This window comes from Rattus rattus, chromosome 2 (genome assembly GCF_011064425.1).
Source record: "Rattus rattus isolate New Zealand chromosome 2, Rrattus_CSIRO_v1, whole genome shotgun sequence".
NCBI lineage: Eukaryota > Metazoa > Chordata > Mammalia > Rodentia > Muridae > Rattus > Rattus rattus.
In genome coordinates, this window is record NC_046155.1 from 7,951,579 (window position 1) to 7,976,934 (window position 25,356).

The 25,356-nt window shown below is 48.2% G+C and overlaps 1 protein-coding gene across 1 annotated transcript in view; it reads left to right on the plus strand.

Annotated features, from left to right (window-relative positions):
* The first annotated feature begins 2,431 nt into the window (after positions 1–2,431).
* Chid1 (chitinase domain containing 1) overlaps positions 2,432–25,356 on the plus strand; it is a 36,830-nt gene continuing 13,905 nt past the window's right edge. Inside the window, exons 1-8 of the mRNA XM_032891425.1 lie at positions 2,432–2,538; positions 9,018–9,171; positions 11,112–11,261; positions 11,704–11,836; positions 13,142–13,186; positions 13,978–14,084; positions 15,197–15,258; positions 19,018–19,110. Of these exons, the coding sequence (XP_032747316.1) occupies positions 9,052–9,171; positions 11,112–11,261; positions 11,704–11,836; positions 13,142–13,186; positions 13,978–14,084; positions 15,197–15,258; positions 19,018–19,110 (710 nt within the window). The 5' untranslated portion in view covers positions 2,432–2,538; positions 9,018–9,051. The remainder of the gene's footprint in view (positions 2,539–9,017; positions 9,172–11,111; positions 11,262–11,703; positions 11,837–13,141; positions 13,187–13,977; positions 14,085–15,196; positions 15,259–19,017; positions 19,111–25,356) is intronic.

Genomic DNA, 25,356 nt, shown 5'->3' on the forward strand with positions numbered 1-25,356 from the left:
GGATTCAGTTGACTTGTTTGTTTATGTCTCATTTAGCCCAGGCTGGCTTTGAATTCAATGACAATCCGATTTCGGTTATGAGCCACCATGCCCACCTTTTCACAGTCACTCTTAGAAGCCTTTGCATAATATTTTTCTCTACTTCAAACACAATTAAATAAGCATTTTCAACATTTCGAACTCTCTCTATATACACACATTTATGTGTATGTTGCTATTTAACCCAGGGATGCCTTGCACTTGTGGCTATCTTCCTCTTGTCTCCGCCTCTCAGTGCTGATTCTATAGAGGCGTGCATGTACCATCACATCTGGCTCAAATTTCTAAAATGCACCCCACTCCCTTTTAGTACTTTGTTTAAATGAACAACAATATCTCAGGAATCTCAAGAATTTGAATTTTTTTTAAAAAAATTAATTCCTTGGGCCAAACAGCTGACTCATTGGGTAAAGACACTTGATTAGAAACTTGACGGTCTGAGCTGGATCCCCAGAAACCACATGGGGCAAGGAGAGAGCCAATTCCCAGAAGTTGTCCTTTGACCTACATACACACACACACACACACACACACACACACACACACACACACACACACACACACACTACATAATAAATAGATAAATAAATAAAATTAAAAAGCATCTTTTTAAACCAAAAAATTGCTGAAAATCTAAAGTTACCTTATATACTTCAGAAACATTAAAAGCAGAATGGATTCACTAATACAGAAGTGTTAATGCTCTGGTTCTGATTCTCTTAGACTTTTCTATCCATCTTTCTGTATTTTCTGTGTGACTGAAAGGTGGGTAGCCACTTAAAATCGGTTGGGGGCTGGGGATGTGGCTCAGTGGTAGAGTGTTTGCCAAGTAGGTGTTTGGTCCTGGGTTCCTAACTCCTAACACCATGGAGGGGGAAAAGCCACTGTTCACCTAAATACACATCTGGGCACCTTGGTCCAGCTGTGCAGCTGGGGGCAGCGCAGACTTTGTGAGAACAACTCAACAGGCTCCTGAGCACCTATCCAACGGAACCCAAAGAGGAGCTGGTTTTGAGCTCTGCTTTTCTCTCCTTACTGTTCTTAGAGTCGGCAACACAGACTGGGGCTGGAATCCTTAGTGGACTTTTCCAAGTCTTTTGCTCAAAGACCTCTATCATCAGTTGGATACAAATGCCCTGTCTGGTTTAAAAGAAAGGTGGTCTCTTTAGCATTGTTAAGACTGCACAATTCTCAGGACATCTACCTCTCCAGAGTTCTGCCCACTTGGAATCACTTTTCTGGGCATTTGTTCATAGTAGGGTGCCGAGCTGGGTGCCAGGAAAGCAGATGGTGATGCACTACATGCCTTAGTGTACACACCCAGCCCCGCCCCTGTAGAAAGACTTGGGGGGACAGCTGGCAGAAAATATGGGGAAGAGAAAGGAGGAAACATGATTAGGAAGGAAGAACACAAAGCTCAGCTCAGTGAGAAACCTCTGCAGCAGCAGGAATGAGGAAATGGCCGCACTGTGAATCCTGGAACAGACCCTAGTGGGGTGGGCCAGAGGGTTTAACTGGGTGTGGACTGGCCAAATGTGGTTTCTGCAGGAAACTGCTGGGAACAGCCAGGGATGGGGGTGGGGACTAGTCAGCTTGATGAAAAATAAAAATGCTTGTCATGTGTGCTTTCAACCCACTCGAAGAAGTGTCTGGGCTCCTTCTGCTAAAGCTAAGATGGGGGTGGGGAGAGTGTTGTCTGCCTCTGTGGGTTCTAGCTCCTACAATTTGCAAAATCAAAAGGAGGACAGAGACAGCTCTGGAATTTAGACAGGTAGAATGTTCGCTGTGCAAGGCCGTCTGGAGAAGGACGTTACGTTGCCTGGAGCAGTGTCCCTACTGGATACAGTGTAGTGGGCACTACAGACCTATGTATGTATGGTGACAGAAATGTGGCAACGAGAGGTTCAAAGTCTTGGTGCACAGTCTGTCCTGGTACATATGAGAGACCACGGAACTGACTATGCGCATAGTGACCCACGCCACCCATACTTGACAGGGATGGGTTCCCAAGACCCTTAATGCCTTGGTGGTCGCTTATGTGGACATGATGTAGACTTCAACACGGGTGCTAAGGCAGCCAGCCATTAACCCCGGAGCAGAGTATGCTAAACACCACCACCAGGTTCTCTGCGAGGATCTTGGAATCTGACTCCACGATTCTGCTGTACGTCAGGCCCTTGAGCAATCAGAGCAGGAGCGGAAACAGCACCCACGACCACGCAGTACCCGCTAGGCACACCCGGCTCAGTCCTCATCCAACTGACAGTCCAGACCCACTCTCCGCCCATCTCCACCTTGCCTGCAGCTACGAGACTCCGCCTCTAACTCCACCCGCCAACCATCTCGGTCCCGCCCCCATCCCAGCGTGCCCTGCGCAAGGCATCTAGGAAGCTGGCGTGGCGCAGCGGGAGCGTGTGGTGGCCTGTGGGCGGGACTTCCGGCTCGCTGAATCGTCTTCCGGCCGTGCTTGATGGGTCTGGCCGGTCTCCTGACATGAAGGTGAGCCCGGCAGTGGCGGCAGTGGGACTGCTTCATCTTCCGCGTCATGATGCGGGAACGTCGGGCAGCGAGCCTCTCCCCGGACAGGACGGGCAGAGTGTGAGCGGGAAGGAGAGCGCGTGGATGAGAGTGAATGTGGGAGCTTTGAATGTGAGGGTGAGGAAGTGTTTAAGAATGAGAGGGTTTGAGGGGGAAAACGATTGTGTCAGTTGAGAATGAGCTAGTGTGAGAATAAACAGATGTGAGGGTGAGTGGGAGCTCGTGTAGAATGAGCAGATGTGAAGGTGAGCTGCTGTGAGAATGAGTAAACGTGAGAAAGCAAGTGTGTCGGTGTGAGTGTAAGGGCGTATGTGAGAGAGCGAGCCGGGTGCGAGGGAGTGTGAGGGCCAGAATGAGTGAGAACAGGTGTGAACTTAAGAACAATGAACTTATTAGGGTGAGAAAGCGAGTGGGGATAGTGTGGGCAAGGGTGAGAGAATGTTAGGATGAGAGCAGGTATGGAAGAGAGTGTGGCATTGTTCTTGAAGTGTGAGCGCAAGTGTGTCAATGTGAGGGAACTTCCGAGCAAACAGTAATATGAGATATATGAGAGAGCACAAGCCATCGCATAAAATCTAGAGAGCCGGTAGCGATGGCACATGACTTTAATCCTAGCACCTGGGAGGCAAAGGCTGGCAGATGGATCTCTGTGAGTTCTAGGCCACCCTGGTCTATATAGTGAGTTTCAGGACAGCCAGGGCTACATAGCAAGACCCTGTCTCCACACAAGAGGTTGGGGATGGGGCAAAAGAAGCAGCTGGAAAGCATGTGTGAACAGCACAGTAATGAGTGTGTTAAGTGTATGTGCCAATGTAGCTGTATATGGAGAACCATGGATGAGTGATAAATAAAAGAGTATATATAGACAAGAACCAGGATGTCAGATGACGGAAGTCAGAGATTTCAGATGTGTGAGTTAGTGTGCATAACTGGAACGACAAATGGAAGATGACATGAGTGTGCAAACGAGTTATTGAGGCCAGAGTGTCTGTCGGGCATAGAGAATGAGGGTAGCTGGCGGGCCAAGCCTGAGGTAGGAGGGTATAGCAAGTTGTGTGGGTTCTTTCAAGTTTGCTGGGTATGTGAGGCTAGGCCTTACCCTCAGCGCAGCCTCAAATCTTGAACACTCTGTGATGGAGAATTTCCAAAGGACTTTTCCACAGGTCTCTAGACTGGAGCCCAGGGAGGCCCAGAGACAGTGTACTGGTGACCGAACTGGAACTTAAGCCATCTTATCACAGTCCTGTTTGCATTGCATTGTGGGATGGGATGATAGCCACATGCCCCACAGATTGGTGGGGCTGCCCCTGTGTTGGTCTCATCTGTGAATGGGAATAACATTGATGCCTGCCTGAAGTCCTGGGCTGTGGAAAGAACCTGTGGGTAATTCACCAGGTTTGGCATGCAACATACGGTCAATAAATGTCACCTGGGGTTGTGATCATCCTGCTTCTTACGTCACCTTCATTTCCAACCATACACTCACCCACCTGCTCATATGAACAGTTCACTCCAAAATTTGTTCTCAATAGTGAAAATGTAGGATAACCGTCATACTTGCTATAAGAGCAGTGAATCTATTAAGAGAACTGAGAGGGCTGAAAGTGTGGCCCAGTATTTTCTTAGTATATGGGGAGCCATGGGTTTAATTCCCTGGTTCTACAAAACTAATAACAGGCAGTGATAGTAAAAGGTACTTGGGGCACATCAGTTGGCATCCCTCAAATCCTGCAATACCAAAGCGGGAGTTTCGTCTGAGGGTCAAAGGCCATCTCTTCGTTGTTGTTATTGTTTTGAGATAGGGTCCTCTGTAACCCAGGGTGACCTTGAACTCAGCTTCGTAGCTAGAAATATACAACTACATAGCATAAAAATGACCTTGAACTCTTTCCACTTCCACCTTCCTAGTGCTGGGATCACAGATGTGACCCACTATGCCCCATCTAAAACTTGTTCTTTTAATTTTTTTTTTTTTTTTGTAAATTTTCATATTTTTCTTTTTTTTTTATTAAAAATTTTTTTTTAATTTTTTTTTTTTCTTTTATTTTTTTTCTTATTAAATTATTTTTTTTTTTTTAATTAATTTTTTTTTTTTTTTTTTTGCCAGTGCTCTTAATCACTGAGCTATTTCTCCAGTACCCTCTTCCCCATTTATAGTTTCAACAACTTTATTTTTATGTGTATGTGGTTTTGCCTGCATGTATATATGTGCTCACAGAGGCCAGAAGAAGATGGTGAGCCGCCATATAAGTGCTGGGAATTGAACCCAGGTCCTCTGGGAAAGTAGCCAGTGCTCTTAACCGATGACGCATCACTCCAGCCCCCTAAAGTTAGTTCTTCAGAGAGATCCGAAGTGGACAGTGCACCACAAAGTAAACGATTAACTTTTTTAACTCTGCACATGCACAGCAGGTATGTACACACAGTTTGCACACATTAATGTGTTTTTCTTTTTGGAGCTGGGGACCGAACCTGGGGCCTTGCGCTTGCTAGGCAAGCACTCTACCACTGAGCTAAATCCCCAACCCCACATTAATGCATTTCTTTGTAAAAAGCACCTGACATTTCTTGCTTTGAGTCTGCTTGAGAAGCATTTGAAAGCTTCTGCTATGACTTTGTCAGCCTCACCAAGATAATCCTCCCAGTGGGGAATGATTTATACCCCCAGAGTTACAAGAAATATAGCATGTTCTCCATTGTTAGCTTGATATAAAGAGGGAGCCAAGACTCAAGTAGGCAAAATGTATAACATTCCACCCTGTGTACAGGGTGTTCTGCCCAAAGGACATTTATTAATGCTTGGAGACAAAACACTTTTTGATGTAAGGATGCTGTGAGACCCTAGGAGTCTGCTCTGTGAAGAAAATGATGGAGAAAATAATGGTTATTAGAGCAGTGGGCAGTGGGAGCCATGGAAGGTACAATAGCTTGGACACCCTTCATATCATAACACATGACTCACCCATGCACACCGTAGGAGTCTAGAAAGTTGGGTTACTCCCCACTCTATCTTTCAGACAGGGCTTCTCTGCATAGCCTCAGCTGTCTCGGAACTTGATCTGTAGACCAGGCTGGCCTCAAACTTAGAGATCTTCATGCCTCTGGAGTGCTAGGATTAAAGATGTACACCACCACCACCCAGTCTTGGAGATTCATATTTATCCACATCCACTAGCAACATGGTGGTGGTATTATGTTGATTTTGGTTCTGCCCTACTTCCATACACAACCTAATGGACCTATCTTCCTCCATGTGTCCAGATAGCCCCCACCTTTTTGTGTTTTGGAGGGTTTTTTGTTTGTTTGTTTGTTTGTTTTCGAGACAGGGTTTCTCTGTATATCTGCCCTGGCTGTCTTTGGAACTTGCTTTATAGACCAGGCTGGCCTTGAACTCATAGAGATGTTCTTATGTTCTTGCCACTTTCTCTCAAATGCTGGGATTAAATGCCCAGCTAGGGCCCCACTTTTTTTAAAAAAAAAAAAAAAAGGTTTATTTTTTTAAAACACACATAGACGTTTGCGTCTCTGTATGAGCATCTGAGTGCAGGTTTTTATAGAAATAAGAATAGAGCATCGGGTCTCCTGGAACTGGGGTTATAGTGGTTGTTAGTACCTGGTGTGTATGCTGGCAGCCTATCTCAGGTCCTCTGCAAGAGCAGTATGTACTCTTAGTTGCTGAGCCATCTCCTCAGCACATCCCACCACTCTTTGGTGAGTGGGTATTTGGGGTTGTTCCCAGGGTATCATGCATTCTAGAGAAGTGCTGGATTACTGATCTATGTTCCTGACCCCCATTTCATTTTGAGGAAAGGTCTTGATAAGTAGCCCAGGCTAGTTTAGAACTCTGGTACAAACAGGTCTTAAACTTTAGATTCTTGTACTTCAAGTCCCAAGTAGTAGGATTATAGGCCTGGGCCACCGACTGGGCTTCTGTCCCCCTTTCTTCCTGTAGATATAAAGTCATGCATAGGTCAGGGGATCAGGAAGTGTTTGGCAGAGGGACTTTAGACAATGTGAACAATGACCAGCTGCAATTCTAGGCAACAGATAAATTAGTAGGACTCAAGATCACAGGGCACCTGGACATACTCTCAGTCCTGGACTACTTACATCAATTTTCTTACTTCTTTCCTTCTGTGACCCAGTTTTTTACCCAAGGGACAAGAAGCCTGGCTTATATAAGAACTCAGACCACACCAGGAGCAGTGTCAGAGAAGTGACAGCAAAAGGAAACAGGAGGGAAACAAGCAGTCAGCCAGGAGGTCATGGGAACAGACATGAGGGCATCAGGGCGGACCTGCCTCTAAGCTACTGCTGATGGCTCACACCCTCCTGGCTGGGCTTTCTGGAGGTTCTAGCATCCCTAGGTGCTCTTGACTACAGGGGAAGCTTTATTGCTCACCTGTTGGGCAGTGGGCTGGGTCAGCCTCCACAGAATGTTCCTGAGCTTTTGTAGCCCCCTCACTTGATCTGGTAGACTGTGTGTTACCAGGAACATGAGACTAGATGGATACATTTCTACATTCCTTGTCTTGAATGTAGGGAATGACACTGAGGGAATGACAGCCCAGGTGGGCTGGGTCTATCTGGAATTTCCTAAGATAAGCGAATTGTGCAACTAATGAGAATTCAATACAGAAAATAGAAATAAAGAAATGACCAGTAGTTCCCTATCTGCTTCTGGTTTTGCTCCTTACATACTTTTTTGTGTGAGCACATGCACATAAAAACAAGAGTGTTAGGCTTACGGTGGTGGCATGTGCCTGTAATCCTGCCACGTGGGAGGCTGCAGCATGAGGATCTTGAGTTGGAGGGCAACTGAGATGTTCTAGCACAATCCTGCCTCATACAAATGAAAACTGTTCTGTGGAAATGCAGTCATGTGGTGGTTTTGTGTTAGTCACAGGCAGTCATAGGCACCTCTATGCTTGTCTATGTTCCAGTGTCGGAAGTGCTCAGTCCCTAAGCTTGGTTCCTGTGTGTGGGACATCCTCAAAGTGGAACTTGTAAAAGGAAGGAAGTGTATGGTGGACACTGTAATATTTATGGCCACACTGTCATTCATAAAAGCTTTTCCGAGTTGGAATTCCCACTTAGCCCAGGAGTTAGTTGTTTTCCCAGGAAGCATTCTTTGTAACCCTTTACATACTGAGTGAAGACACCATCTCACGTCTCATCTGTGTTTGCTTCTTTTGTTTCCAGGGCTGTAAGTAGCTCAGTATTTGAAATCTGTCCCTGTTTTTATAGTGGGATCTTGTTTCCTGGGATGTCTTTGATTCTTTGTTTGCTTATTTACTTTTTGGACAGAGTGTCATGGCAGGCTGGTTTCCATACCCATAGCTGGCCTTGGAACTCCTGATCCTCTGGCCTCTAACCACACCGAGTTCTGGCCACTGCACCTGGTTTTTTTATTTGTAATATTTCTTTGAGTATTATGGATAGTTGTGGGTAGGAATTTGTCAAATGTGTCCCAAGATAAGTTTTTCTGACCAACTTGTCTTTAAATTTGCTTTAGATTTCCTAAATAAAAGTTTTACATTAAATATTTTTAAGTTTTGAGACAAGGTCTTGCTATGTTGCCTCAACTAGCTATAAGCCCCTTGGGATCAAGCAAGATTTTTGCTTCAGTCTTTCCAGCAGCTACAATTGTAGGCACTTAACACAGTACCCAGCTTTGAAAGTTACACATTTTAAAATTTTTTTTAAATTTTTATTTCAGTGGCATTGCTGTTTTGACTGCATGTATGTCTGTGTGAGGGTGTGGATCCTCTGGAACCAGCATTATAGACAGTTATGATCTGCCATGTGGACGCTAGGAATTGAACCTGGGACCTCTGGAAAAGCAGGTGGTGCTCTTGACCTCTGAGCCATCTCTCCAGCACCAAAAGTTAAACATTTTTTTTTTTTTTTCTTTTTCTTCCGGAGCTGGGGACCAAACCCAGGGCCTTGAGCTTGCTAGGCAAGTGCTCTACCACTGAGCTAAATCCCCAATCCCAAACATTTTTAAATAATAAACCTTGATGATACTCTCGTTTGTATTCTCTCTCCTTATCAATATATTTGAAAAAGGCTTCTCTACCTCAGGACTACATAAGTAGTTAGCCATTGTTTGTTCGAGTACCTTCTGTGGCCTCATTATTTTATACTTCATCCCCATTGTTGCTGAGGTTTCTTTTGATTTGAGGGGAATGCAGGAGCCAATTTTCCTAGATAGTTGGGTGTTTGTGGTCGGAAGGACATCTTTGGACAGCCTGTGGTGGTCCAAGGGTACCTGGCGATCCAGGCAGAGAAGCCTTAAGTTATAGACCTTTGACTTCAGTGACCAGGGCTGGCCTAAGGGCACTAAAGATTCAAGCCCTATTAGCATAAACATATTTGTCTAGTTTATGCTACATCTCTGTGCTAATCGTCTGCCTTCATGTACTTCTCTCTTTCTGCAGCCCCCTAGACCCAGAGATTGGTTCCTGCTGTGACATGCCTACCATGTGGCCACTTCTTCATGTCCTCTGGCTTGCTCTGGTCTGTGGCTCTGTTCACACCACCCTGTCAAAGTCAGATGCCAAAAAAGCTGCCTCAAAGACGCTGCTGGAAAAGGTAGGGAATTTGAGGTGACCACAGTGGCTAAAACCTAACCTATCCTTTTTGGCTAGGATCTTTGTGAATCAGGACATAGGAGAGTCTTGGCTCCCAGCTTTCTGACAAGCTAGTGGCATCCCAACATGCAGCCTGTGTGGCTCTGGGGATGATTCTTTTTTTTTTTTTTTTTTTTTTTTTTTCCCCCAGGGCTGGGGACCGAACCCGGGGCCTTGCGCTTCCTGGGCAAGCGCTCTACCCCTGCGCTAAACCCCCAACCCCCGATGATTCTTGTTAAGATGTGGGTTTACAACCATTACCTTCCCTGCTCAGATTCTGTGACCTGTGAGTTTCCATCGTCTATTTGCCTTATCTGCCCGTGGTTGTTAAATTCTCTCATCTTTACAGCCCAAGTTGTGTTTCCATCCTGGCCCTTGTGCTGTTCTTTTGGAATATTCCTAGGAATTGCAACCCAAGGTTTGACCCCCCATCCAGCTTACTCCTTAGGCCCAACAGTTCCCATACTGCTGGCCAGGCTGCTGACACAGGACTATACCTGTGACCCAGGCCCGCACTTAAAGATGCTCTGTACCTTGGAGCAGAGAACCCATACAGTGGGCATCTCTGTCTACGCTGGGTGGTTTTATGTCAATTTGATGAAAATTAAAGTCATATGACAGGAGGGAACCTCAATTAAGAAAATGCCTCCACACCAGGATGGTGGTGGTACACACCTTTAATGCCAGCACTTGGGAGAAAGAAATAGAAGGATCTTTATTATGAGTTTGAGGTCAACCTGGTCTACAGAGTGAGTTCCAGGACAGTCAAAGCTACACAAAGAAACCTTGTCTTGAAGAATGAAGAACCAGGGGGAGAAAAGCCTCCATAAGATGGACTGTAAACAAGCCTGTAGGGCTTTTCCTAATTATTGTGGGTGGTACCATCCCTGGGCTGGCAGTCCTGAGTTCTATAAGAAAGCAGACTGAAGGCTGGAGAAGGTTAAGAGCACTGACTGTTTTTCAGAGGTCCTGAGTTCAGTTCTCAGCAACCACATGGTGGCTCACAACCATCTGTAATGAGATCTGATGCCCTCTTCTGGTGTATCTGAAAACAGCTACAGTATATTCATATACCTAAAAATAATTAACTAAACTAATTAATTAATTAATTTTCAAAAAAGAAAGAAAGCAGACTGAGCAAGCTGTGATGAGCAAGCCAGTAAGCAGCGCCCTCCATGGCCTCTGCATTAGTTCTTGCCTCCAGGTTCCTGCCCTGTTTGAGTTCCTGACCTGAATTCCTTCCGTGATAAACAGTGAGGAACAGTGAGATGGAAGTGTAAGCCAAATACGCTCTTTCCTCCCCAAGTTGCTTTTGGTCCTGGTATCTCATCCCTGCAATAGAAACCCTAAGACAGTGTCTCTCACAGAAAGACCAGGAAATCAAATGCTACTAGGGAAGGCTGAGCTGGGCCCCCAAGGAGTGGACATAACTGGCAAGGTGAGAACCTGATGAAGGATTTCTAGGAGCAGAGGTCAAGGAGAGGCAGACATACTAGCTTCCTGGTCAGGGGACTTGGCATGGCCAGTGGAATAGCATGTGTTTGACACGTCCTTAAGTATAGGACCTAGGATACCTTGATGAGTATCTGGTGGTTTGAGTGCTAAATATCAAACTTCATATGCAGAAGGAGCTATTTCTGCCAGATCTCCAGCCCAAATTAAGGGCTGAATAGCCCTGGAAAATGCTACCGTGCTTACTGGGTGCTAGAACCCTCCTGAAATAAGTCTCTTACTATGGCTTAATCCTCTACCCACAAGGGTAGATCATCAGTGTCATGTTAATCCAGAGACATGGTCCACGCCTGAATGGAACAGACTTGCTGCTGTCACTATTGCTTCGAATATCATGTTCCGTGCTGAGAAGAGAGGTCAGATAGTTTGTTCCTCTCCCTTTTGTTTCAGACTCAGTTTTCGGATAAACCTGTCCAAGACCGGGGTCTGGTGGTGACGGACATCAAAGCTGAGGATGTGGTTCTTGAACATCGTAGCTACTGCTCAGCAAGGGCTCGGGAGAGAAACTTTGCTGGAGAGGTCCTAGGCTATGTCACTCCAGTAAGTCAAGAGTTTTGTGGTGCAGAACAGGGCTGTCCTCGTGGCTGGTGTTCTGCTCTCCATGGCTGTAGGAGAGATGCTAACATGAGGATGTCAGAGGGAAGGGTAGGAGGGTTTTCTTGGGGCTTGCTCCTTATGGCTTCAGGTGACCCCCATCATGCTTCCTGAGTGAAGAGGAGGGCTCTAGTGCTGTCTGGTTCACAGTGGGGGCTTGTAGAGCCCTGGTGAAGGAACGTCAGCTCAGACCCCAGACAGTGGGCTGCAGTCCCAGTAGTTTTGCAGAGTGGAAGAGGGAAGCCTAGGCAGGGGACTGGTGACAGCTCAAGTCCAGCACTGTGATACTGATGGCTGTCCTGGGCATGTCCAAGGCATCAAGTGACAGCATCACAGCAGTGTGGGTATGTATTACTTGTTCTCTGTCTGCCCTCTCTTCCTCTGCCAGTGGAACAGCCATGGCTATGATGTTGCCAAGGTCTTTGGGAGCAAGTTCACACAGATCTCACCAGTCTGGTTGCAGCTGAAGAGACGTGGTCGGGAGATGTTTGAAATCACAGGCCTCCATGATGTGGACCAAGGTTTTTCTACTTCCTTTTTATCTATACTTGCCCTGAAGGCTGAATATGATAGTGTGAATGTGTCTGTGTGAGTATAAAAGTGTAGAGTGTGTGTGTGTGTGTGTGTGTGTGTGTGTGTGTGTGTGTGTGTGTCTGTGTGTGTCTGTGTGTCTGTGTGTGTCTGTGTGTGTCTGTGTTTGTCTGTATGTGTGTCTATTGGTCTGACTGTCTGAGTGCCTGAGAGTATGTTGACTCCGATTATGTACTTGTTTTGTTTTGTTTGAGATAGGGTCTAACTATGTAGTTCTGGCTGCCCTGGAACTCCAGGCTGACTTTGAACTCACAGAGATTCATCTGCCTCTGTGTGGTGCTTGGATTAAAGGATGCATTATCACAGCTGGCTAGGTTATGTATTATGACTAATGAGTATCAGTGTGAATGTATATAAATATATCAATTATGACTCTGTTATACGTCTATAATCCCAGCTACTCAGGAGACTGAAGTAGTAGAATTACAAGTTCAAGACCTGTCTGTGTATGACTCTGGATGTGATTGTAGGAGTGTGACCTTGAGAGGTATCAAGTATGACCAGGTTATAACTGAGTGTGAATGTGATAGACATGTAGTTTGCTGTCTTGTACCACACGGCTGGGCTCAGAATGAAGCCAGGTGTGCAGAGTGTGAGGAATGGCCTGCCAGGTAAAGACAGTCCCTAAGGTGGTCACCATGGTGAGGTCTGCAAGGCTGGTCAGCTACAGGGAGTGAGATACTGTCCTAGAGATGACAGATTGAAGGACACTGGGAATTTGAATCTTTCCTTTCCTTTCTGACTCTAATCCCAAGAGCTGTCCAACATCCCTTCTCTTGAATGTCAGGGCTGCATGTAAGTGTATGAAGGCAGGCTCTGAGTGAGCTGTGCAGCTGGGCAGTGAATGGTTGGCTCCCCTTTTTCTCTCTTCCTAGTGCTCTGCATTTGGTGTCCAAAGAGAAGACAGGCTGGATCAGGACACTTCAGTGATGACACACACTGTTGGAAGGGGCCTAGATAATCTACACAGCTGAACCACATCTGGCCTCTGACAGAATTAACAAAGAGGGTTGGCGGGTTTGGAGTTCTGAGACCAGGAGTGGTTTTTCCCAGTGCTGTGAAGATCTGGGGAAGCTAATGGGAAGAAGGGAGTGGGGCAGGAAGAGGGAGTGGAACAGAGTGCAGGGAGGATAGAAGTGACTGTAAGGTTGCCCTGGGCCAGGAGAGGAGTGAGGAATGGTCTAGATCTTTGGACTGCACATAATGCCCTCTACTGTCCCTTTCGTGTCTGACAGGGTGGATGCGAGCTGTCAAGAAGCATGCCAAAGGCGTGCGCATAGGTGAGTCCAGTGGGCCTGGGCATGGTCAGGAGAGCAGCCTCAGCCATACCATGTTGATAGCACAACTTCCCTGTGGATAGACAGGTACTTAAGGTCCTTGCATGTTCCTTCCCACCTAGACTGTGCTACATGAGGGTATATCTCTCCCCTGAATGCTCTAAGTGGTCAGCTGAGCTTGGCCATCAACACCTCCCTCATTGGCTGGTGATTTTCCTGCATACTGTTCCCTTTTCCTTCATTCTTCCTGTCTAGCCAGTGTTATTGAGATTCCTGGTGCCAGACCCTAGGCTGGGCCTAAGGGTGATATTGCCCCTACCCTGCCTGTGCCTCTGAGACTCATAGCTGGTATGGGAAGGAAAAATTTCCCAAAGAACAGCAGGAACCTGAGGGCAGCAGAGGAAGCGTATGGAGCTCAGGCTTAGAGGAAGCTACTGGAGGCTCAGAAGCAGTGACAGGAGAGGACTCATCATTCCACCCTGTGGAAGCCATCAGGTCAGAATGAGGTAGACAGCACTAGCAGCAAAGACCCAGACGAACTGGGGGTCTAGCCCAGCCAATTTCCCAAAAGGAGGGCCCCAAGGTTTTTGATAGGTTAGCATCTCCTTATTCGTTCCTTCCTTGTGCCAGACTGTGTGGGCATAGGATGTCTGCACTGGGTAGATCCGTGTTTGCTTGGGTGACCTCCCTGCTTGTCACTGGTCTGGCTGGTCTGGGAGCCAAGGGAACACTTTTGCAGACAAGGAGCAGCAGAGGGCAATTCAGTGTTTCTGTGTGTTCTCTCCTGCCACCAGTGCCTCGGCTTCTGTTTGAAGACTGGACTTACGATGATTTCCGAAACGTCCTAGACAGTGAGGATGAGATAGAAGAGCTCAGCAAGACTGTGGTACAGGTGGCAAAGGTGAGACCTGTGTGCTGCTCAGGACCTCAGGGCTCAGACAAAGCTTGGAGCATCGGCCAGCAGACCCCTGCAACCCAGACAGGCTGTGCAGTCTGCTCCCAACTTCTCCCCTTGTCTTGCTTCGCTTCCCTCTCTGGCTGGAGCTCCCAAAGGGCCCCCACCTGGAGCCTTCATTTATTTGTTTGTTTGTTTGTTTGTTTGTTTGTTTTTCAAGACAGGTTTCTCTGTGTAGCCTTGGCTATCCTAGAACTCGCTCTGTAGACCAGGATGGCTTCAAAATCACAGAGACCCACCTGCCTCTGCCTCCAGAGTGCTGGGGCTAAAGGTGTGCGCCCCACTGCTCGGCTCCTCTTCTTTAACACATTATTTATTTTTCTGTGCATGTGTGTAGAGGGGAATGACACAGCACATGTGTAGAGGGTAGAGGGCAGCTTGCGGGACTCACTCTTTCCTACCATGTGAATCAAACTCGGGCTCTCGGGCTCTCGGGCTTGGCAGAAAACTCCCTTACCTCCTAGGCTATCTCAGTGGCTTTTTTTATTTACAAATTTTGGGACAGAATCTCACAAAGCCCAGACTGACTTTTGAATTTACTATGTAGCTGAGGCTAGACTTGAATTTCTGACCCACCAGCCTCTACCTCCCAAGTCTGAGATTATAGGTAGCATGACCTGGCTCCTCTTGCTTGACTTTTTCCTTGGGTATCTTTGTATGCACCCCATGTCTTCCAGAGTGGATAGCATAAACCCCACTCAGGCCAGACCTCCTCTGGCTAGTAGCTTTGGGAGTTTCAGAGGTGGGAAACTTTTTATCTCTGGGGCCAGAAAACTTCCTTTGGCTAAAACTCCATAACTTCTGGAGGTGAGGGCTTCCCTGCTGGCCATCAGGATGCTTGGGCTACTGCAGGGGTGGAGAAGTGTGGGCAGCTGAACACCTCTGCCCTTCTGGCTACTGTGGCATACCCCCTCCCCATGCTGCCTGCTTCAGAGGGACTAGTCTTGCCTCATGAGTGACTGGGCTACTTTGCCATGTGGGCCAAGCCAGTGGTGTCTCTTTTGTCTTACCCAATCCTCCTGGATTCCCCTTTCTCCTCCCCTGCCCATTTCTTTCAGAACCAGCATTTTGACGGCTTTGTGGTGGAGGTCTGGAGCCAGTTGCTGAGCCAGAAACATGTGTGAGTTGGGATGTGGGCAGCTGCTTTGTTCTCTTTCTGGCCCCTATGTTTGGAGAAGCCAGAGGAAGGACCAAGGGAGAGAGAATCTGCCTGGAAGGGCCTTCCTTCCCCAGCCTCTGGGCTCTGGGGTGGAGATGGGAAACTATAAAAGATAGAGGCCCACCCAGAGAAGCCATGAATAGCCATGGGACCGGCAGCTTGCCCTGACCACATCACTGTGCAAGTCTGGAGGCCCTTCTAGGTTGGCTAAAGAAAGTGGGGGAGCCTCACCCAAGAGATCTGAATGAGAGAAGGGTTGCTAGGTCTATGCTGTAGACGTTCAGCTTGGACCCAAGTAGAGATCTCCTCACTGAGCACAAAGGATACTGCCTGGGACATTAAAAAAAGGCTGATTGAGTGTGGCCAACACCTGGGGTGTGATGGTCATAGTGCTTACTGGGGAAGGAATGTCCAAGTACATAGGAGCCGTCAGTCTACGGGGAGGAGGCTGCAGAAGGCCCTTATGTCTCCTTACTGCCACAGTACCAGCCAGCAGCCAACATACCTTAAACTCACAGGATCCAACTACCCTTTGCCAGTGAGACCAGGAAGGAGGGAACTGTACAAAGTGCCAGCAGCTCCAACATAGCCTGAGGCTGGCTATAGTACTGAGGAATGGCCCCTCCTTGATCCTTAACTCAGGTATTTGGCTCCTGAAACAGCTACCTTATTTAGCTCTGCCAATGGGAGTTCTACCCTTTAGAAGATGACACAAGAAGATCTTGCCCTGCATAGGATTGGTGCTGTCTGGGTACACCCTTAGCAGAGGTCTACATGGTTCATAGCAGATGTTTGGGCCGTAGTGGCTCTGGAATCTGCTCCACCTCCTTTTTTTACATAAGGGAGTTCTGATTGTGCGTTTTAAGCCACAGCTCAGAATTGGCTGAGCCATTTACCCGCTCGGAGGTTCCTCCTTCCCCTTTGTTATTCTTAGAGGCTTTGCTCTATGCAGAAGACTGTAGGTCTCAACTCTGTCCACTTGGAGGCAGCATCCCCACACGAACCTCTTGTAGCTTGCAAAGGAGGTTCTGGTGAGGTGAAGTGCTGTAGGGGTGGGAGTGAGGAGGACATTTGATGAAGGGATGGAGCTGTGAGGGTGTACGTACTGCCAGGTGTGCCTGGGCCTTGCCCTTGATGAAAGACCCCAACCAGAGACCACCACAGGGGGAGAAGTTAGTGAGAATCTTCTGCCTGCAGTACCCCTGAAAGGACCACAGCTCTGGCCTAAGAGTTAGGTGCCCCAGAGTCTTAGCCATGTCACATCTCCAGACCCAGCTTTGTGTCCTTCCTGAGCAGAGGGCCCCACCAAAGCTGACTCCACTGCAAGCCAGCCTTTCTTTTAACTCTGGAGACTACAGATGTATTAATCAGAGATTTGCTATAATTTATTTGTGTTTCAGCACATTAAGTAGGCAGTGAGACACAACTGCATTGTGCCTAGGCTCCCTCCTAGTAGCTCATTAATCTCAGATAGGGAGGTCCAGGGTGGGAGTCTCAGAGTCTGCAGTAGGAGATGTGGCGGTGGGAGTAGCCTCCATGATCCTTTGTGCTCAGGGGACAGACAGTGCAGAGCTATTTGCAGAGCAGGACACTGGCCCAGGAGGAGTCTGGTTGTTGTACGACACAGTAGAAATATTTAAGGAGAGTGCTGCTCTGTTTGTCATTTCCTGCCTCCCTTTATCTATCTTGGATTTGAAAAGCCAAGTCACATGTTTGGTACATATGTGTTTGCCCTTAGTAAAAGGTGATGATAGGGCCCATGACTCTTGGTCTCAGGAGGCAGCCAGTTGTCCAGCTTTCCCAGAGCATAGTGGATGTGTCAAGGAACTGTGTGATTTATCTCTGGGGACTTTTCTTCAGATTGCCATATGTCACAAGTATCTGTCATGGTAGGAAAGGCTATGCAGGCAGCCTTTAAGGCCACCTAGTTTTGGGTTCCTATTAGAGCAGATCCTGCCTAGTATCCTGGTCTTCTTAGGCTCCCCATCAAAGACTCTCTTCAGGGAAAGTGCCAACCCCCTGATCCCCATGAAGTAAGTTAGGGCCCCTAATGTATGTAGTGCTATGGGCAGCAGTCTGGAACCAATTCAGGAACCAATTCCATTTACAGGGCTCATCCCAGCAAACACCACAGGTCTTACGTAGTAACCTCTCCAAAATGTGGTTGGCAGCAGTGGCAGGAGAAGTGATGGCTGCTGGAAACGGAGTAGACTTTTGGGCATATCAGCTCTGTAGTAACCTTGTCTCTGGAAGATGCTGATCCCTCAGCAATATGGAAGAGAGCCTGCCATCCAAGTACCTATATTCTCTGCCCCATTGCAGTCCCATCCCAGTGTACCAGTCCTAAAGCTGGACTCAGTGGCTTCTGGTCATATGCATTGGCCACTTGGTACAGGCTCAGAATTATGTCACCTGCAGGATCTATTGGCTAAGTCTTTTATGAGCTAAGTCTACTGCCAGACCCTGTCTGGGGTACTCTTATGGAGTCCCTATGTCTAGAGTGGCTGTAGTGTGGACCCTTGAGAGGGATGAGTTAGGCTCATACTTGTCTTCTGAAAGCCTCAAAAATTAGGCACCTCTTAGTCCTTAGGTCTCATACATATACACTGGAAAAAGATCACCCTGCTATTGTCCTGCAGTCAGGCAGAAGGGTCTTCCTTTGGTGGGGTTGGCTTTCCATATTCCTCTGTTACTTCAACACGTGGGCAGCATTCTCCTGGCTCAGCTGCATACAAGATGTATTGCACCTGCTCCCTGCAAAGTGTATATCAGACCAAAGAAGGACAGACAATGGGACTTAAGTTCCCTTTAGCCGCTCATCGCTAGAGTTGTCACACTGGAATCGCTGATACTCAGGTTGACAAGTTATAGCTCAGTTTGGGTCACATCAGAGAGAATGAAGCCATTGCTGTCCACAGTTGGCTCTGAGAGGACTCTAGACTGTCTGCAGAGATGTACTAGGGGCAAGTCTCGTGGCCATTAGGGACTCAGCTTTGGCTGTGCAAATGTAGGACTTGTCAACCTGTTTGCAGATGAAGCTGTTCCTGAAGGTCCAGCTATGCAGAGGGAGGGAAGACTTTCTTTACAAAGAGATAGTAGAGCCTCCTATCCTATGGAGTGAGCACAGCATAGCAAGCCTGACCTCATAGCAGTTGGATTGGGTCAACTCCTTTAAGATGGCCACCTTCAGGGACAAAGCTGGTGTAGAATATGTCACAGGCAGTCCACTAGAAGGCTAAGGAGTGGGCTCCCAGGACGTGGGAAGGGAAGCGGACATCTGTCCTTGAGGTATACTACCATCTGCCTCCTCTACCTTGTCTGGTTTCCCCATCTCTTGCTTCCTGTTCTCTTAGTATCGACTCCAAGTATTCTGTGCCATCTTCCTTCCCTACCTGGTATGTTGCTCAAAGTGTTTCGTAGTAGTCCACTGCCTGAAGATGACTAAGATTTCTCTGGGTCAGTGTTTGGCCCTTCAGTGCCCTGAAAACACCACTTTTCTGGGGATCCCTAAGTATGAAGAAAGGCAGGCTCAACTGGGGTACAGGGTCTCCTTCCCCTCAGCTCCCTCATGGATTCACACTGAAGAGTGGTACCCTGTGAAGGGCTTGTAGTTCTGCAACAGGGCCTAAGGCTGGGGCTTCATCTGTTGTGTTGTTGATGCACTGGATGTCAGGGAGCCCCACAGTGCTCTGGGCTAACCTTGCTGCTTGCTTCTTACAGAGGCCTCATTCACATGCTTACTCACTTGGCTGAGGCGCTGCACCAGGCCAGGCTGCTGGTCATTCTGGTCATCCCACCTGCTGTCACCCCTGGGTAAGTGCACTCTAAGGGTGGGAAACAGTTACTCAAGGGCTCAGTTGTCAACATGAACTCTTCACTCAAAACAAACAAACAAACAGCCTGGATGCTAATTGCTTTCTTCTTGGGTTGTATGGGAGGGGGAAGCTGACCTACAGCTCTATCCTGTCTTGTCCCTCAAAATAGACATTCCCTATTGAGGAATTCGTCAGCATGACAATCCACAAGTGTAGACTCATTATCTAATGCTCTGGGGCTCTGAGGCACACACTCAGCTCTTAGGCTAACAATACTCAGTATGCCTATAGCATATTGCACCAAGCTGGGCAAGCTACTGCCAACTAGAGCCAGTGAGGGCCTTTGTTTCAGACTCTGGCTCTTTACCATCCCAGCCATGTGAGGTGGCTCTTTTGGAACTTTGAGGACAGGATGTAGTGACCTAGGTACTAAAACTGGAGCCAAGGCATTTGGATTCCTATGTCTACCCTGCCCAGAGCCTCTCTTAGAAATCACCAGTGTTTGACTTAGAAATAACAACACTGTGAAACAGGGGACTCAGAGTCACCAGGGATAGACCTGGAACACAGCAGGCAGGAGCAGGCATGGAAGGTGGGTAGAACTATTGGGTAGTAGACCTAGAAATCATCCTGGTATTTAAGTTTCCAAGGGCAGCCCTATCTATTTGGCCGTTAAACCCTCAGATGGATGCTAAGCTCCCTGGCCTACACACTAGAAGTACCCTTCTCTCTGGTCATCTCTGAGCCTTCAGCCATCTGACATGATAGTAGCTAGATCTAGTTGAATGTGCCTACAGGACTTGCGGTGTCATTGGAAAGTTGATGGATGCTTAGAAGAGAAATTAATTTTCCGTGAATTTAAGGCTAACCTGATCTATGTAGCAACTTCCAGGCCAGTCAGGGCTACACGGTGTCTCATATAAAGGTGAAAGCCAAGTGTGGTGTATATATCTTTAATTCCAGCACTCATGGGGCTGAGGTAGATGGATCTCTGTGAGTTTGAGGCCAGCCTGGTCTACATGATGAATTCTAGGCTAGCCAGAGTTAGTGAGGTATTGTCTTAAAAAAACAAAAATCAAAAACAAACAAAAACCCTCTCAAATCAATGTAGTACCTGCAAATGTTTGGGCAGCTGGCAGGGATACTAGTTGCTGAAAGACCTACTCTGTCACTTAGTGTCACCTGTCACTACAGGTGCTACTGTTGAGGCAGTTCAAAGCTTAAGACCCACCAGCTCAAGGTAGTTCCCTCATTCCAACCTGGAGTGTGCCAAGACCCCTTCATGTGCTGTGGATGTCTGCCTTCTGTTTGAGTTTGCTCCATAACCTTCCCTCGGTTCTCAGCCCATTAGAAAGGGTTGTTGAGTACAACAGCAGGCTCTCCACATTGCTTTCAGGCCCAGCTTGCAGTGAGCTCTGGTGCCTCTAGGTAACCTGGAAGGTAGAAAGCATGAGAGCTGTATGCCACTCTGCCCAGGAGGAGCTCTAGAAGTGCTAGGTGACACAGGTAGGTCTCCAGCAACTAGTGTCTGTGACAGCTGCTCAAGGTGCTAAGTTAACTCAAGTCAGTTTATTTTTTTGATTTTTTTTGTTTGTTTTTTGAGGCAGCATCTCAACTATATCCCTGACTGGCCCGGACACACCATGTAGACCAGGTTACGCTTTAATGTGTGGAACCTATGTGTGCAGTGAGGCTCTGTTCTGTTTGTCTTTTGCTTGGTATTCTGCAGGGGTACTCTTCATTCTTGCTCTGGGACCAGCTCTGGGACCCGTCTCTATTAGCACCTCCCTTTACTGTGTCTGCTGAGTTGACCACAAGGTGTTAGGTGAGGAGGACTCCATCTCTGTCTTGGTGGGTCCCAGGCCAGGTCTACACCTGTATCTTAGTGACCCTACCCTTGCCAAGGAGAGAGAAACCCAGATCAGGTTTGTCCAGGGATCGGGGCCTGTGTTAGTTCCCAAGCTGCATCCCTATGTGAGCACTCAGACTATCTGACCCCTGATCCTTGAGTTGCTTAGGGATGAAAGGGTGGAGCAGAGAGGACATTTCCTTCCTCAGCTGAACAAACAGTGTTGTAGACCCAGGTGGAAGAGACACAAGGGAGTCACAGCCTCCCAGAAGTCTCTAGACTTGTGGTGTCAGCTGCCTCTGCCGGGCGCTCATCTCCTGATTTCTTGGTATACAATGCTGGATGGGATGCCATAGCTAGGCAGAAACTTGGGTGAACAGTTCAGAAACCTGTGGCAGGTTCTGCGTCTGTGGAAGCTCCTCTCAAGTTCTGGTCATTGGAGTGCTAGATTTTGAGAGGATCTCTCTGTCCAAGCATCTGCACCCAAGCTCCCAGTCCTCTGCCCAAAGGGCTTACTTAGAAGCCAAAGCCAACTGCATCACTCACTTTGCAGTGACTGAGGCACATAGTTTACTTCATGTGGCCATGAGGAGAGGGATTCTGGCGGGTACCCAGGGTGGGGGGGGTGGGGGATGCATCTGCAGGGGCTGGAAGAAGGACCAAGAGGTGGCCAGAGTCTGAGGGAAAGCAGGGCCCTTAGCTGGTTGAGGCTCTGTGGCACTGGGATGAGCCTTCTGCCTTGAATGCACTGAGGGTTCTTCTGGCACTACTCCAGGGCATGGGGGTCCTTACTGTCCTCCTCGTTTGTCCCCTCCCAGCCACCTCTGCAAGGGAGCCAAGTCAGCAGTTGTGCCTGCGTCTTCAGCAGGACACAGTCATGTTGTCATTTGCCTCATCAAAGCTGCTCCAGGAAGACAGCTCTGGTGTGTGGGGGTGGGGAGTAGGGGTGGCTTCTAGTCATCAAATGAAAATTCACTTTGTCACCAAAGGCAGGTTAAGTCAGAGCTGCCACAGCACTGCAGACCCTTGGGGTTTTGCCCTAGAACCGGGCAGCTATTCAGCCATGCTGACCTTGAGCACTTCTTCCAAGGTTACTTGGGTACACTCAGCAATATGAAAACCGGGACAGAGTGGCAGCCTTGAAGATGTAGTTTAATTAGATCCCCACACCTACTGTGGCTAGCACACACCACCTTGGGGACCTAGGAGATGCCAGGTTTGCTTCTAGCCGGCCTCTTGGGATTCATCAAAGGCCAGTAACATACTAGCCAGAATGGCAGTGAGGGGTATGGCAAGTTAAAAGTCAGATCAATCTCTAACCTGCCTTTCCCATTTCCTTGGCCTCTTTAGCTCTTAGGGACCTCTTAGGTTGATGACAGAGATCACAGGAACAACAAGGCCAGAGCAAGATGAGCAGGGACTGTTAACTCTACAGGATAAACCAACAAACCCATTCTGTCGTCCTGGAAGTAGGGACCTGGATCACCACCCGGGGGCATGGAGAGAGAAGTCAGAGGAGGAAGAGTCACAGGGGCAAGGGCCTGAAGCTTCAAAGGAAAGCTATGGGGCATCTCCAGGAAGGGTTGTCTTTAAGTCTCTGTGCCTTCTGTCTGGCTGTAACACCAGTATTACAGCGCTGCCAACTATAGATGGCCTTAATTGTTGGCTGGAGGAGGGAGGCGCACAACCTGTGGGCTGAGAGACGGAACTAAAGTTTGTGTGTTGGAGTGTTGGACTCTCCAGAGTAGGAAGAAAGGATGCTGCACTGCTGAGAGAAGGTGGCCCTGGGGCATGGTTGAGAGTTGACAGCCTTGATGACTCCCCCTGAGTTACAAATGGCAATGGGGAGAGGCTGCCAGGCCCATAGCTCTCACACTGTTCATGAACAGTTTCTGCAGGCTACAGCTGCAGTGTGCCCTGGCACCAATCTGGGCGTTTTCCCAGCTACAGGGTGTCTAGATAAAGGGCCATGTGACTGGAGGGCCCCAGGCCAGTGTCGTTACAATCCTGCTCTCTAGAAAAGAGAAATTCTCATCATTGGAAAGAAAGGGTAGCCTGGGCTATGAGGATTGCCCCATTTTAGCCCTTAGTGGGCACTTAAAAGTGTCTAGCTGCTGGGGCTGGGTACTTTCCTTTTTTGCCATGGGAAGGCCCAGCTGCATGGGGCCTGCCAAGACCCAGGCACCGAGGGATGTGTTTTGTTATATTGTTTTTCTCCCTCAGAATTAATTCAGAGCATGAGGTTTTCAACATGAGCAGTGGTTTCTGTTTATTGGAAGTCATGCCGTGTGTGGCCTGTTGGCAGGCTGTTTTTATGTCTCTCAAGCATGGGCTCGTTTGGTCCTGGTGCTGTGGAACAAAGAGAAACAGCTCAGTGGCCAGGCTCCCCAGGGGTCTGGGGCAGGAGCAGGGCAGGCTGGGTAGGGATGGCTCTAGCAACAGCTTCTACATACATAGCCTTTCTTCCTCAAAGTCAGAAGGGCAAATAACATTCCCAGAGAAACCCCTAAGGACATAGCCGGGAAGGTGGGAGTAGGAGGGTAGTAAGAGGCCCAGTAGCGTCCCATCTTTCCTGTTGATGGCTACCACCCTAGAAGGTTGCACCATTTCAGGAAAGTGTTGGCAGTGTTCCTGTTTGTCTTCATCGTGTCTTATCCTGACCACTTAAGAATAAGGCCATTCTGACATGTGGGCTGTTCTTAATGGCCCCGCCTGTGGAATTGGGTTGCATCTGTGAGGAGCTGCATATGGGAACCTCTGGGAATAATGCATGCTTCAGGAACGTCGTCCCCACAGGGTCCCATGGTCTTCCCAACATTCCCACCCAGACCTGTTCCTGTATTCTGTCTCTCTCTCTCTCTCTCTCTCTCTCTCTCTCTCTCTCTCTCTCTCTCTCTCTCTCTCTCTCTCTCTCACCTTGCACCCTCTCCTTTGGTGTCAGAACCCCTGCCCTACCCCTGTTTTTCAGGTACTCTTGCCCCTGCCCTCAGCCCTCATTATCTCCCCATCCATGCCTGCTCGGTGTTCCAGTAACAAGCACACTGAGGGCAAGTGCTATGGCAGCCTGCCTGGAGGAGCTAAAGGTGACAGTGACAGTGAACCCGAAGGTCAAGTGACAGCAAACAACACCGTGTACTGGGGCCAGCTTTGCCTGGGCAGAATCATGTGCCTTGAGCTCACAAAATGCCCTCTAGCCTGCCCGTACCTCTGGATGATATCTAACTGATAGGTCAGCTGATCCAAGAAGCACAACTAGTAGAGAGTACCATTCGAGGTCTTAGGCAGTGCTGTTACCTAGCAGATGGCAGATACTGTCTGCTGTGACTAGTCCTTGTCTGCAGTTCCCTCTGAGCTTCTGGCCTGGGATCACAGCATGCTTACAGTCTGACCAGTGTGATTTAGCAGAGGAAGAGGTCTTTCTGGGAGTCTTTGACAGGATCTATGCTCCTTCCCTGTGCAAGGTATAAATGTCTGTGCAGATTTATCCTGCCATTGGGAGAGGCCTGCTTTTCTTCCCCGTGAGAGTCTGGGGTTGAATGATACTGCTCTAAGTCTTCACTCGGGGAGGTACTCTTCCCCAGCCATGAGTGAGGCCACAGGTCCCTGTGTGGGACTTTGCCAGGTGTAGCTACTCTGCTTGGAACTTTCTAGGCCCTGGGATCCTCTTCTTGCCCAAAGCCTTCAGCCACACCTTTCTGAACCTTTCTGAGCCTTCCTCCTGTACTACTGCTGAATCCATAACACAAGGTAGGACTGAGAAAGGCTGTTCCTCTGCCAGCCTCTAGCTGCAGCTCATGCCTTTCTTCATGAGCCATCAGATCTAGAAACAGCAGGGGCTGACATACTAGAAGCCTGTAAACATTGGCAGGGTTTTACATGAGGGTCCCACTAGGAGCAGGCAAGCCTTTGCCATGGGAGCCTGTCTTAGTTACTATTGTATTGCTGTAAAGAGATAGCATCTTTTTTTTTTTCAAAAGAAGAAGCAGACAGTCATGGGGCTGGAATAGTAGCTGAGATCTTTATGTCCTTACCTGTAGGCAGGGATTGGGGGACTGGACCTGGTTTTTGAAACCGCAAAGCCCACTCCCAGCGACATACCTCCTCCAACAAGACCTCCTAATCCTTCCCAAACATTTCAACTAACTGGTGACTAAATATTCAAACATATGAGCCTATATAGGCGTGAACCCTTGTTACTCTAAGAATACCACAGAGCCAGTATCACATTTCTAGATAGAATGTTTGGGCCCCACTGGGAGCAGGAATAGAAATAACTGTTATAGTATGGGGCCAAGATAATGTGTTTACAGAGGCCCAGGTCCTGGGGACACAGGGAAATGGTTCAGCCATGTCTGGGCAACTAGGATCTCTATGAGTCTGTCTGTCCTCTTGAAT